The sequence below is a fragment of the Clytia hemisphaerica genome, unplaced genomic scaffold (assembly GCF_902728285.1).
Source record: "Clytia hemisphaerica strain Z4C2 unplaced genomic scaffold, Clytia hemisphaerica genome assembly, whole genome shotgun sequence".
Taxonomy (NCBI): Eukaryota; Metazoa; Cnidaria; class Hydrozoa; order Leptothecata; family Clytiidae; genus Clytia; species Clytia hemisphaerica.
In genome coordinates this window covers 592,412-606,940 of record NW_027103716.1, presented here as the reverse complement: position 1 = coordinate 606,940, position 14,529 = coordinate 592,412, and the positions used below count along the sequence as shown (strand labels likewise).

Genomic DNA, 14,529 nt, shown 5'->3' with positions numbered 1-14,529 from the left:
ATTGTTTGGAAAATCTCAAGCACAGCCGCAGCAGACAGTAGACAACAGGAGAAACTACAGAGTCGATTGTACTCTTTCTTTTTCTTAGAAATGAAATAAGAACAAGTGTAATGCAATGGCAGTTCACTAATATTTTATTTATTAGAAAATCAAAAAAAAATTACTTTTCATTCTGTGCTTTTTTCAGTCTCTCCTTCTCAGTGTTTTTCAGGTTTTTGTCTTTTGTTTGTCACTCCTTTTTTCAGTCCCATGTGTCTTATCCTTTTGTTTCAACTAATTTATCATATATTTAATTAGGCCAATTATCAATAATTATGTCTCATGACATCACTTTTTTATTACCTCTAGGGAATAGAAGTATTTTTTAATTAATTTCATATACTTTATAAAAAAAATCATTTTTTCAAACACACCTCATGTGCATTAGAATTATGCATTCAGACTGGAAGGATTAAACAACTTTTCAACTTTTCAACTTTTCAACTTTCAAATAATTTCAACAACTTTTCAAATCAATTTCAAGTATCAACACACACACACTTCACACAGCTTTCAACTTTGGCTCACCTGGTAGGTTCATGTTTGTTTTTGTGTGTGTCAGCCATTTTGTTTTGCTTTTTTAGGTGTGTCTTAGGTTAAGTTAGGACTTAGAATATTTCACTCATTTTTCTCATCATTTTTTTTACTTAACTTTACTTTGGACTTAGATTCTCTTTCACAAATTTCATTTACTCAGACTTAAATTCTTTTCATGTATTTTAATTTCAATTAGCCTCAAATTCATTTGTCAATTAAGACTTTGTCATTTTTTCATTATTTTTTCAATTATTTAAACATAAGTTTTTTTTACCTTTTCAGTTTGAACTTTGAACAATATCACATCATCGTTACAAATTTGAGTCAATTTACTGTGTGTACTACATTCAAACAGAAGATCCTATCAATAATCCAATCAACCATCCTCGTCAATCGTGGATATCTCAGAACAACAGTTCAATCAACCGTCTTCGTCAATCGTGGACATCAGAACACCAGTTCAATCAACAGTCCTCATCAATCGTGGACTTAGTCAATAAATTAGTCAATGTCAAGACAACAAAGATTCCCTCGAATCGATTATCGCAAACTCAACTCAACGGGTGAACGTGTTCCCATCACTGAAGAGAACCTTTCATCCAGACTTCAAAACCTATCAATCAACGATACCTCATCAACAGAGTCAATTGAGATGGCCGACCCCAGCAAAGATGCCGTCGAGCTGGTCCTCATGTCTCAAGCTGTCACGGATATAACAAATGAAACTCCAATTCAAACCATGGAACCAGATCAGGTCACTGCTATCTTTGATAAAGTCGAAAAAATTCGTTTCGACATGAATCGATTACAACTCACCATCAAACTCAGAAAAGAAGTCTTACCAGACGAATTCAACGAGATAGTCACCACTGCAGTACAATCAATAAAGGACTTCAACACCAAAGTTTATGAGGTCCAAACTCAACATCACAAATCTATCAACCAAACACAACAAGCCAGTGCAGCCACCGTAAAGGAGGAAACTGTTAACTTCCTTCTTGATTGTGTTAATGAATCCATCAAAGAAATCGAAACAATTTTCAATCGTGATGTCGAAACTGCTGATTCCAACATACTTCTCAACTGGCGAACCGAAACTCCATCAATCAACTCTACCTACGAAAAGATTCGGGACAACTACAGAAAATGTCTCGAAACACCAATTTCAAGTGCAACACTTCGTGCATCCATGACGAAAACCAAAGCAAGCTATTCTAAACTTGACGAACTGAAACAAAAATACAACAACAGTTTGGTCAAAGAAATCAAAGATCGTGAACTCGACAAACTTACAGAATTCAACAAAGCATCACTCAACATCAAACTAGAAAAGTTTTCTGGTTACGACGGACCAATTGATTACTACACCTTCAAATTGAACTTTGACAAAATGTACAATGATAAAACACCATCTAACCTCTTACCAGATCTGCTTAAGAACAATTATTTGGCAGGTCAAGCACTCACCATGGTCAAATCACTCGAATCAATAACTGAAATCTGGCAACGCCTCAAAGATGCATTTGGCAATCCACGACTCATGTTATCAAAGAAAGTCCAAGAGATCGATTCACTCGAAACACACAAGAGAGATGCCAAGAAATTACCTTCCACCTTGAGCAAAATCATCAACATCATGAAGGAGGTATCAGCATTAGCCGAGAAGCACCAGATTGAGGAATACCTATACTATGGGGACACCTTTGGAAAGATCAATCAATTAATTGGTGAAGGGAGATCTACTCGTTTCATATCAAGCATCTGCAATGACACACTCACACCAAAGCAGACGTGGCATCAATTCATCGACTTTCTGACAAAAGAAAGGAAAGTCCTCGAACAAAACAATTGCTATCAATCAAGAATGATCCAGCCAAGAAGGAAGACAACCGTCAAGGTGGTGGGAAGCGTGGCCCATCATCTCATCACTCGAACCTTCCAACTCCACCAACTGATCCTGTCTGCACCATCTGCAATGCACCTGAAGGATTTAACGAGCACGTATCAACATCTGGTCCGAAATCAACCAGAATCATGCAATACTACACCTGCAAAGAGTTTGCTACACAGTCTCCAGCCGAACGTCTGAAGATCCTGAACAACAAAGGCTTCTGTATCCAATGTCTCTTCCCAGGAGCCAGCTCAACGACAGGTAAACATCAAGATGGAAGATGCCAACATGATTTCATCTGTCCACATCCCACACATCATCAAGATCCAATCAAGAAGCACGTCCTACTCTGCGAAGATCACAAAGCCTTACCATCAAATCAACAACTGCTCAAGAGGTATGTAGATCGTTTCATCAAAAGCCCAAAACTACCAGCTTTTGCTCGTCAAATTCACCTCTACAAAGCTTCCAACAATGATTGCAATGAGAGAGGCATCTACCTTCTACAGAAAATTCGCGTCAATGGCAAAGACCTCGTCATATTCTTCGACAATGGATGTAGTGATTTTGTCGTTAGTCACGAAGCCATCAAACTACTTGGACCATTTGCAGAACAACTATCATCTGAACCAATCAGCATTGGTGGTGTCGGTCAAACACAAGCACAATCAACACTTGGCACCTATCGCGTCAAGATTCCACTCCACGATGGTACTGAAGTCTCACTCATTGGGGCTTGCCTTGAGAAAATCACTGAAACATTTCCGATGTATCCATTGGACCAAGTTGAACGAGATATCAATCATCAGTACAGCTTATCAAATCAATCTGGCAACCTTCCAAAGCTTGCACCATCCATCGGTGGAGATGTTCATCTAATGATCGGTGTCAAACATCTTTCACTTCATCCCATTATGAAATTTCAACTTGAATCTGGACTTGCCATCTACGAATCCAAATTTTTCAATTCTTCTGGTGGACGAGGACTCGTTGGTGGACCTCACCCAACCTTCACAGCCATTCATCAAAACTTCCTGTCATCATCAATGACAACCTTCTTCACAGATCAGTTCATCAGAATCCGCAGTCGACCAGATTCACCTCTTCTTGGATTCAAACCAACACATCCAGCTCAACCAATCAACACTGAAGTTCACCTGTCAACAGCAATGCGAGTGTTCGAAGAAGTAGAAGCAGCTGGCAGTGAAATATCCTACAGATGCCCCAAGTGCAGAGAATGCAAAGACTGCAAGCACGACTCAAACGAAACCATCAGCATCAGAGAAGAAGTCGAACAAACAATCATCAACAAGTCGGTAACAATCGACTTCGACAAAAGCATCACAACAGCTCATCTACCATTCACTGCTGACCCAACCAAACGTCTCTCCAACAACCGTGAGAAGGCAATGAAAGTGTACCAACAACAGATCAAAAAGCTCAACAATCCAAAGAACTTCCAAGACAAGCAAGACATCCTTGAATCAGAAGGAAAGCTACATCAATTAGGGTATGTCGATTACGTCACAAACTTATCCCCTAGAATTCAAGCGAATCTTCAAAATGAACAAGTCCAATATACAATCCCATGGAGAGCAGTCTGGAAAGGCAATTCGATCAGTACCCCATGTAGGATAGTATTTGATGCATCCCAACCAACGTCCACCGGTGAAAGTCTCAATGATATCTTAGCAAAAGGCACCAATAATCTTAACAAACTTCAGGAGATCCTTCTTAGATGGACTGTCCAACCTGTTGCCATTGCTACTGACATCAAGAAGATGTACAATACAATCAGACTCCATGAAGATCACTGGACGTATCAACGCTATCTCTGGCATCCAACACTCGAACCAGGACAGGAACCAGAGGAGAAAGTCATCAAAACGTTAATTTATGGCATAAAATCATCTGGCAATCAAGCTGAGCATGCTCTTCGTCAGGTTGCAAAAGTTTCACAATCAGAATATCCAGAAGTGCACGACATCGTCCACAAGGAAGTCTATGTTGATGACTGCCTCACCGGAGAAGCTACTCGTCAACTGGCCCACACTCGATCAGATCAATTGGAAATCGTCCTCAATCGTGGTGGTTTTCAACTCAAAGGTGTTGCCTTCTCGGGGGAGGAACCGCCAAGCTCACTCAGCGAAGACAACAACACATCTTTGTCGCTGGCATGAAATGGTTCGTCAAGGAAGACATGCTATCATTACACGTCAGTGAACTCAACTTTGCTAAGAAGAACCGGGGTAAGAAACCTTTAAATCTACAAAACATCATACCCTCTCGTCTCACTCGTCGTCACTGTGCTTCCAAGGTAGCTGAACTCTTTGATTTAACTGGCAAGGTTGCACCACTGATCGCATCAATGAAGATAGATCTTCAACACCTACTACATCATCAACTGGACTGACCAAATTCCAGACAGCCTTCGACCTCTTTGGGAATCCAATTTCGAAATGATGAAAGAGATTGGTCAACTTAAATTCAAACGAGCCATCATTCCTGAAGACGCCGTCAACACAGATATCAATACAATCGACTTCGCTGACGCTAGTCAATCAATGGCCTGTGTTGCAATATACGCCAGATTCCTTCGACAAAATGGAGAATACTCATCCCAACTGATATTCGCTCGAACAAGAACGGTCAAAGATCTTACTCAACCAAGAGCCGAGCTGTATGCTGCCCTCATCAACTGTCACACCGGTGAGATAGTAAGACGATCCATCTCCAAATGGCACCGCTCATCAATCAAGTTAACTGACAGCCAAATCGTCCTACACTGGATTGACAATGACGAAAAACCTCTGAAGAAATGGGTCAGAAGCAGAGTCGTCGAAATCAAACGTTTTACATCCAACGATCAATGGCATTACGTCGACACATCAAACATGTTAGCAGACATCGGAACTCGAAGAGGATCCAAACTCAACGAAGTCGACAAAGATTCCAAATGGATAAATGGCCACGACTGGATGCATCTCGACCAAAACTCATTTCCAATCAAATCAGCCAAGGAGCTCAAACTAACTGAACGTGAAATGGAAGAGGTGCAGAAAGAAGTCCAAATCAACATCCATCATGCAGAGTGCCCAACGAAAGAATTCGAAAAGAGGTATACGTTTTCAAATTACCTTCTAGATCCAAACTACAGAAGCTTCACCAAAGTCACCAGAATCATGGCTTACGTCATCCGCTACTTCAAAAATCTACGTTCAAAGAAGTACTCAACATCAACTCCAAACATCGTCATCAAAGAAGTGCCACAACTCACTGACGAGGAAATATCTGCTGCTGAACACTATTACTTCAAGAAGGCAGCCGATGAAGTACGACAATTTCTTCCTCCAAAGAAATTTGAGCCAATCACCACATCAAAGGATGGTATCCTACTCTACAATGGTCGAATTCTACCAAGCAACTCATCACAATTGTTGGTCGATACACAGAAGCAATGTTGGACCTCATTTCATCAACATTCTGCGTTCCTGTCATCGACAAGAGTTCACCAGTTGCCTTCAGCATTGCATCAGATATTCCACTGGAACCACAAAGACGTGCAACATGCTGGCATCGAGACACCTTACGTCACATCATGAAAAAGACTTACATCATTGAAGGACGCTCACTAGTCAAATTGATCAAAAAGTCATGCCAACGATGCAGATTCTCAACAAACGAACAATTGAAGCTGCAATGGGACCTCTACCAGAAGCTTGCATCACAATCGCTCCTTCGTTCTACAATACGCAATTCGATCTCAGTGGACCATACAAAGCCTATTCTCCATTGCACAAGAGATCAACAATCAAAGTATGGCTTGTCGTCTACTGCTGCTGTGTTACCTCAGCAATCTTCATCAACGTTATGGATGATTACTCAAGCACTGCTTTTATCCAATCCTTCACACGATTTGCTTCAAGATATGGTTTTCCAAACCAAGTCTACTGTGATGAAGGAACTCAACTTGTTAAAGGATCCAAGGACATGAGATTCAACTTCAAGGACATCCAATCCAAACTTCACAAAGATCATCATGTCACCTTCCAAACGTGTCCTGTAGGCGCACATAACATGAATGGAAAAGTGGAACGAAAAATCAAGGAAGTCAACACATCTTTGGAAAAAACAATCCAAAACGAACGTTTATCAATCCTACAATGGGAGACAATCACTGCAATCATTTCAAACTCCATAAATGATTTACCCATTGCTATTGGAAATGTCATCGATGTGGAAACATGGACCTTCTCACTCCAAATCGTCTCCTTCTAGGACGCAACAATGACCGAAGTCCAACAGGTGATTTCATAATCTCATCTAATCCAACGAAATTACTGGACCAAAACTCGAAAATCTATGATGCTTGGTTCGAATCATGGCTACTAAACCACGTTCCCAAGCTCATGTCACAATCAAAATGGTTCAACCACGAACGAAACCTCCAAATTGGTGATGTTGTTCTATTCATATTCAACAAGGTCGAATCGAAACTATCCAAATCGTACACGTATGGTATCATATCAAATGTTGAAGTTGGTGATGATGACAAAGTTCGTTGTGTCATTGTCAAATATCGAAACGAAAACGAAAAAAGTTTCACGAGAAACAAGGAGATCAGTACGTAACCTGATTTTAATTCGCTCTGTGGATGATTGTGATATCATGAAAGAATTGGGAGATATTGCTAAAAATGTCGATATGAAATTCAAATTGAATAATTGAATTTAAATGAATCTTTCAAATGAGAAAGCAATTTTTGTTGATTTTGGCTGGGAATGTAATGCAATGGCAGTTCACTAATATTTTATTTATTAGAAAATCAAAAAAAAATTACTTTTCATTCTGTGCTTTTTTCAGTCTCTCCTTCTCAGTGTTTTTCAGGTTTTTGTCTTTTGTTTGTCACTCCTTTTTCAGTCCCATGTGTCTTATCCTTTTGTTTCAACTAATTTATCATATATTTAATTAGGCCAATTATCAATAATTATGTCTCATGACATCACTTTTTTATTACCTCTAGGGAATAGAAGTATTTTTTAATTAATTTCATATACTTTATAAAAAAAATCATTTTTTCAAACACACCTCATGTGCATTAGAATTATGCATTCAGACTGGAAGGATTAAACAACTTTTCAACTTTTCAACTTTCAAATAATTTCAACAACTTTTCAAATCAATTTCAAGTATCAACACACACACACTTCACACAGCTTTCAACTTTGGCTCACCTGGTAGGTTCATGTTTGTTTTTGTGTGTGTCAGCCATTTTGTTTTGCTTTTTTAGGTGTGTCTTAGGTTAAGTTAGGACTTAGAATATTTCACTCATTTTTCTCATCATTTTTTTACTTAACTTTACTTTGGACTTAGATTCTCTTTCACAAATTTCATTTACTCAGACTTAAATTCTTTTCATGTATTTTAATTTCAATTAGCCTCAAATTCATTTGTCAATTAAGACTTTGTCATTTTTTCATTATTTTTTCAATTATTTAAACATAAGTTTTTTTTACCTTTTCAGTTTGAACTTTGAACAATATCACATCATCGTTACAAATTTGAGTCAATTTACTGTGTGTACTACAACAAGAAGCCCATAAAGCACGAAGGCACAATGAATATTTTTTACACTTGTTCATTATCTGTCAATAACTTTTATTTTTTGGTTCCTACCTCCTGGCGGTATAATTTAGAGTCTACTTTTTGCGGGAGGCTAGGAACCTTTGCTGTTTGTATATCTGTTCGTGTAACATCTTATAAATAATAATAGAAAAATATATCACAACAAACCAATAATCAATTAGAACTATGTTAGCCCATGAAGATATAAACGACTGGACATCTATCTTTTATTGTCTCTTTGAAGCGAGCTTCGTTGCCGCCTGTATTTCAAGATTGGTATGAAAAATCCGACAATATTCCGTCATAATTTTATTGAAGATTGATAGAGCTTGAACTTTACTCATAATGTAAAAAAAAATTATTTTCGAATTTTTTTACAAGTTTGTAATATATTTTATCAACATTTTCAACTCTGAAATGCAGAATTTCAACTGCGTGTATACTTTTGAATCTCTTTTGTCACTCCAATAATTTTTTTATGACTTGAAAAAAATAGCTTGTCAAAGTTGAGAGCCTGTGTAATAAGAATATCGAAATTAGAATGTGACACTCTCTAAAATTATTAGACACTTTTAAGGCCTAAACCCCCTGGAAAAATTATTTTGGGATTGGAAAGTTGTTTCAGAATGTCATATACATGAGTTGTTAGGGTATAACCAAACTAAGAAATTTTTGAAATTTTTTTTGAAAAATGTCGCCATGGCAACCAACAATAATGGCGGATATCTGAAATATGCGCCTTACCCCGCCAAAGATTCAGGACCAACCAGTTGTCGGTTCAGTTTGAAATTTTGGCTCAAGAATCCTAAGATACATGCCTACAAAATGAGCGGAACAGATTTTTTGAACAGGTTGTCAACTTTTTGTACCGGTCTCAAGAATTATGCTCAAAAATTTTCACGAAAATTTGACGCTTGTGAATTTTGTCAACAATAATTAGAAAAGAAATTAAGAAATCTGCTTCGCTCATTTTGTGCAGTTAATATAGCTGAACATTCAGTGAAAATTTCAGGTGGATTGCAAAAGCCGTTCCTGAGATATCCTTGCCGGGAGGTGAAAAAATGACGTTTTGAGATATTGCGGTTTAAAGTTTACGTTAAGGTGAATTATTGCAGTAATCATTTATAAAATCCACTTTTAAGCTGGTAAATAGCTAATTTGAGACAAATAAATTATATAGAAATAGTACACCATCACAAACATTCACAAAGTCTATAAATTTAATTGAATTCACCGGCACCGTAAACTTTTCCTTCCTTTTCTTTGTCCTTGTCTGCTTTCGATTTTTTCAAGCCACGAATAATTTTTCGACGCTTTTTCGATGATTCCTTATCTTGATACTTAGAATGGTAAAGTCTTTTTTTATTTGTTTTAAAGCAGTTTCTCAACATGTACTTTCCAGGAACCATGCCCATCTTTTCATATACAAGCACACTGGCCTTTCGGCCAATATTAAAGTTTGCGACTGCGTCGTACACACCAAATCGGAGTTGCGTCAACCCTGAATATTTTGATTTTGGAAGCAGATCCCACACTGTACTGTTAAAAGATTCATTTTGATTCTGGGTTCTTCCATGTAAACAATCTGCAAGTAATTCCTCTGAGCTGAGGCTTGCAAAGATTGGTTTTACATGCTTGATAACGTCCAAAAGTAAACCCTTTCCTGGTTTGTACGTATTTGTACCTTCGGCTTATCTCGTTGAAAATCTACACCAGCTATCCTTTCCTGCTGGACAATAGGCACCATGATTTACACGTGGAGTATTTACAGTATTTACAGAGCTTTCAGGAGCAACATTGTCTTGGCTATTTGATACAATCTTCTTATAAAAGCCTTTCATTTTCTTGAATCTTTGTACTTTGCTTCACTCTGTCAGTTGTCTTGGCCATTTCTAGCTTAAAATTTGATTCTGAAAAAGGTCTGGTGTAAAAAAGCACGAAATTCCAATGATTTTACGGAACAGTTGAGAGCATTGTAGACATTTTGTGTGTCGCCCTGGGTTGTTTATAAGAGTTTTATGTAGGCTAAAAGATGGAAACGAACCCTAGAAAAATCGAAATTGTGAAAAATTGAGAGCCGTGCGGGATTTCTAGTTTTCATATTCGGAATCTACATAGAATTTTGATCTTAACCCTATTTATACTAGGCTTTTAGGGGCGGTTCAGAACTAGGGGGGGCTTTTCCTGTACCACCCCTTAACTTTTGATCTAGTGGATCTTTTTGGATGAAATTTGGCACACAAGATCCTTGTCACGTAAGGTAACTTTTGACAAAAATTTTTTTTGATGACGTCACTCATCATGCCCTAAGTGAGCAAAAACCGAAATTTTCCATTGTTCTTATAAATAGCTATTGTATTCTAACAAAGGCTTTAGAAAAAAGTTGCCTGAGTTTAAAATGCTTATTTTATCCTAAATATTCAATAAATTACGGTTTAAACGATATATTTGACATCAAAAATAAATTTATATTGGAAAACACCTTACTGTCAGAAATGTCATCATGCTCAAGGTGTGAAAATATTTAGGTGTCAAATTTTTTTTTATTTTGAAGCTAAATAAAAGTTACGAATTTACAGAAAATTTCACGGCAAAAGCTCTATTATTTCAGAAGCTATTACCAATAGTTTGACTTCCGAACAGAAAGAGCCCCCCCCCCCCCTAGTACGAATAGGGTTTAAAACAGTTATTTTTTCAATTTTAAAAAATTCTTGATTTTTGGGGGGGTTTAGGCCTTAAAATTGTAAAGTTATTGATTATAAAACCAAATTATAAAAATTATAAAAAGAAAACTTCATAAAAATTTATCGTAGAATATTTCATAGCTTTAGCCACCATATTTGTTTACATTTTGTTTACATTTTTCATAGCTTAGCTACCATTTTATTTTAGTATATTTTGCCAACTGAGGTCATGCTCTCAAACCATGTTGTTTTTTGTTGCCTTGACAACTTGGTGCATCAAGTGTATTTAAGGCCTAAAGGCATTCAGCTTCTCACTTGACTCATGACAGCCATGGAGTAAGGACCTCAGCTCCAGACTTGAGTCACTCACAAGTCAATTCAAATAAATATAAACTCAATTCATTCAACAACTGAAGACAAGTCACAGTCTCAGTTTGTTTTGTCTCTCACACTTACCTGTATGGCCACACCTTCACAGTTTTCATTCATGGCCTAACTGGTAAGTCAGCCATCTTGTTTCTGCTTTTTTCTTTTTACATTTAGGTTAAGGTTAAGTTAGACATAGACATTATATATTTATATACTCATAGCTCTTTTATTCAGATCTTCATATTGTATTCATGGTCTACTTGACCTCAGGCACTCTTACTTCTGGACTTAGCCATTTTTCACTCATTTGGACTTTGTCGTTTTTTGCTCATTTTCGACTTAGCCTCATTTCATTTTCAATTATCAATTACTCATGTACGAACTAGATATTTATTAGCATTCATTCATTATATTTATTTAGTTTGACGGTATTGAAATATCAATTCAACAATTTCAATCGTTTGAACGTGACCATATGCGGTAAACCCCACAAAAATTTAGAAATATTAGTCGGAGTTTTGACAAGCTGACGATAATTTTGCCTCTGTTATCTTTGTTATGATATAGATTTAAAAGACTTGAGAAGAGTAGAACAACAGAGACTTTTGTCGAAGTTTTGACGTTGTTAGCAAGGTATTCCCATATGGTATATCATCAAAATCTATTGTTTCATTTTATGCTTTTAACTAGGCGGCAACGAAGCTAGCTGTGTTATCTTTAAAAAGACAAAGGAGATGGATGTCCAGTCGTTTATATGTTCATGGTTAGCCTTAACTTGAGCACATTATAATAATGAAAGCAGAACAAACTACAGAGCCCCTTCTCAAAGACCTGGTACGATTTCAGCCAGTCGGGGTAAAAATAACGGACTATAAATCGATGGGAATTAATATTCCCATGTTTTTTATTGCTGGGGATTTGAATTCCATTGTATTCGAGCCAGAAAATTCAGTGGGGATGGAAAGAATAGCGCAATATTTTGCAGTGGGGATTGGCTTATCATGTTATTTTCAGCGGGAAGAAATTAAGAGTATAATTTTCGACTGAAGGTGACCAGTGGGTCTGTGAGAAGGGGGTGTCAAACCTAGTTTTACCACTGGGCACCTTTCTATTACTCAGGCAGGTCCGCGCAGCGTGCCTGACTGCTTTAATTTCCCTTATCTACCCCCCCCCCCTTAGGCGCCGCTAATCCCGCCATTTCTTAATCAGGCGGCGCCGAAGGCGCCCAAAAGAAAGAGGAGACTCTAAGCTATCCAACGGACTATAAACGAGCTTATAACTCCTTCTAGCTCAGGAGATATAAGCCTTTAAAGTTTGAACTAGCGATTTTCTTTAAAAAACTTAGCAAAAATGACCGTGGCACTTAAAAGGGTTAATTGTTTGAGAAATCCTGAAAGATTCTTAACGTATTCTTTGGTTAGGATATAGACCAATTTTGTGAAATTTTAAGCATTGGTGGAAAATAATTGGTAATTAACCACCCTCGCGAGCCAGGGCCGATAAACGATTCTGCGACTTAAAGAGGCCAGTACCGTATAATTGGAGGAATCGTTTAGGGCCCTGGTACTTTAGAAGAGAAAATATCAAGAATCTTGATATTTTTCGACCTTTGGACTCTGGCAGCTTGAGTGTGGGCAATATGTTGCGAAGACAAGTACAGCCGAGCTGTGAGCACACTTACTAAAATAATTTATATCAAAATGCTGTAAATAGTTCTTCTCCGTATGACCATTTGGCATGGGAAAAGAAAATAATGTAAATTTATGTAGATTTGGACATTTGGAAGGCAAATCTGCAAATGCAAGTAGAAAATGACTGTGTTTGTTGTTTGGAATAGAGAATGGCTTTCCTCTGTCTTTTAATGGTTTTTTACTGGCTCAAAATAAATTAGTAGCCTTGCAATAAGTCTCAACTTCCAATTACTACTTTTTAAATTTGGCTCTCTGATATGGATATTTTTTGTGGTGAAGTTTATTGGGTTGGTGCAGAATAAAACTGCTGTGAACTGGTCTTAAACAGTTAAAGCTATAAATTAACTGGCTTTAAACACACTCAGCAAATCTAAAGAAATTTCAACCTTGAAATTATTGCTCTCTTTCTCACTTTTAGATTATGTGAAAAATAAATAAAACATTTTCATCGGCTCTAATGCTTTTGCTGGCTGACTCTGCTGATGCTGCTCATCCAAAAAGTAGCCGATAGAATTTTTATATCCAGCTCAAGAATGTAAACTCCAATTGTCCACCCATATCATGTCACCACAGCTGGAAACGATGAACGACAGTGACAGTAGCAGTAGGATGAATTCAATCAGATTTTTGTACAACAACATAATGTTTTTGTGTGTAAAAACATGAAATGTATCATGTCCTCAACATCATCATTGCATCTTGCTTTTGTGACTAATTGGCCGATTGGAATAAGCATGAGCTATAAAAACTCTGAGAAATTGCACTATTTGTTAGCCCTGGTTTTCCAGGATGCTAAATAACTAAATGCATTGCTCAGTCATCAGTGTCAGTTGAAGTTAATTTTAAACATTTGGCCACTGTTATGATGTTAGATAATAAGAAAGAAAAGATTGATGGACACTTTATGGACGTGTAACAATTAAGAGTGAAAATGCTTGATCTTTGTTACTTTCACTTCACTGAAAAACAATTATTTAACGAAAAGGGACATTTGGAGATAAAATGGTGAAATCAGCAAGAGGCAAAAATTGCGAAAAAATAAGAATTTGGAGAATACAATTACTTTGGAGAGAACTTTTGGCAAGGAGCTAAATAAAATAGATTTTTTTATAAATGTGGTTTTGAAGAGAAATGCAATTTTTAATTTTGGCAAAAACTAATTTGGGCAAATACCATCAGTATATAAAGTGGTTCTTTTATGCTAAAAAATTAGTGTTTCAAATAGAACTTTGGGGTTACTTAGGGGCTGTCCACATAGTACGTATCCACTAAAATGTCAAAAATTGAGTATATATACCCCTCCCCCTATAGGCAAGCAGATGCAAATAGGTGAGTTCACACCCCCCCCTGGCTAAAAAAAAAATTAAATTCAAAAGGCTTGGGTTTTCCCCTTTTTCTATGAGAGAGAAACAGCTGATATTTTGTAAGGAACAAGCGAATAATAATTCTCTTTTTATTCTCTTTCAACCAATTTTACAAGCAAAAAAAGGGCTGTGAATTTTTTTTTCTGCCTACTTACTTTTTCTTTCGATCCCTCCCGGCCCTTCCCCTTCCCCTCTGTACGCAAGCATATGCTTTTGAGAAGACACCCCATCTCCCCCTTAGTGCGTACGTACTATGTGGACGGCCCCTTAGGAAAATCACTGGAAATTTTAATTCTGGCAAGAACTTATTAGAGGCCCTTATTATGGTG

At 37.3% G+C, this 14,529-nt stretch overlaps 1 protein-coding gene across 1 annotated transcript; it reads left to right on the top strand.

Annotated features, from left to right (window-relative positions):
- Window positions 1-6,130: 6,130 nt before the first annotated feature.
- Window positions 6,131-6,745, top strand: LOC136804289 (uncharacterized). Its single transcript, XM_067060997.1, has one exon. It carries the CDS (start codon window positions 6,131-6,133, stop codon window positions 6,743-6,745), a length of 615 nt encoding a protein of 204 aa, XP_066917098.1.
- Window positions 6,746-14,529: the final 7,784 nt, after the last annotated feature.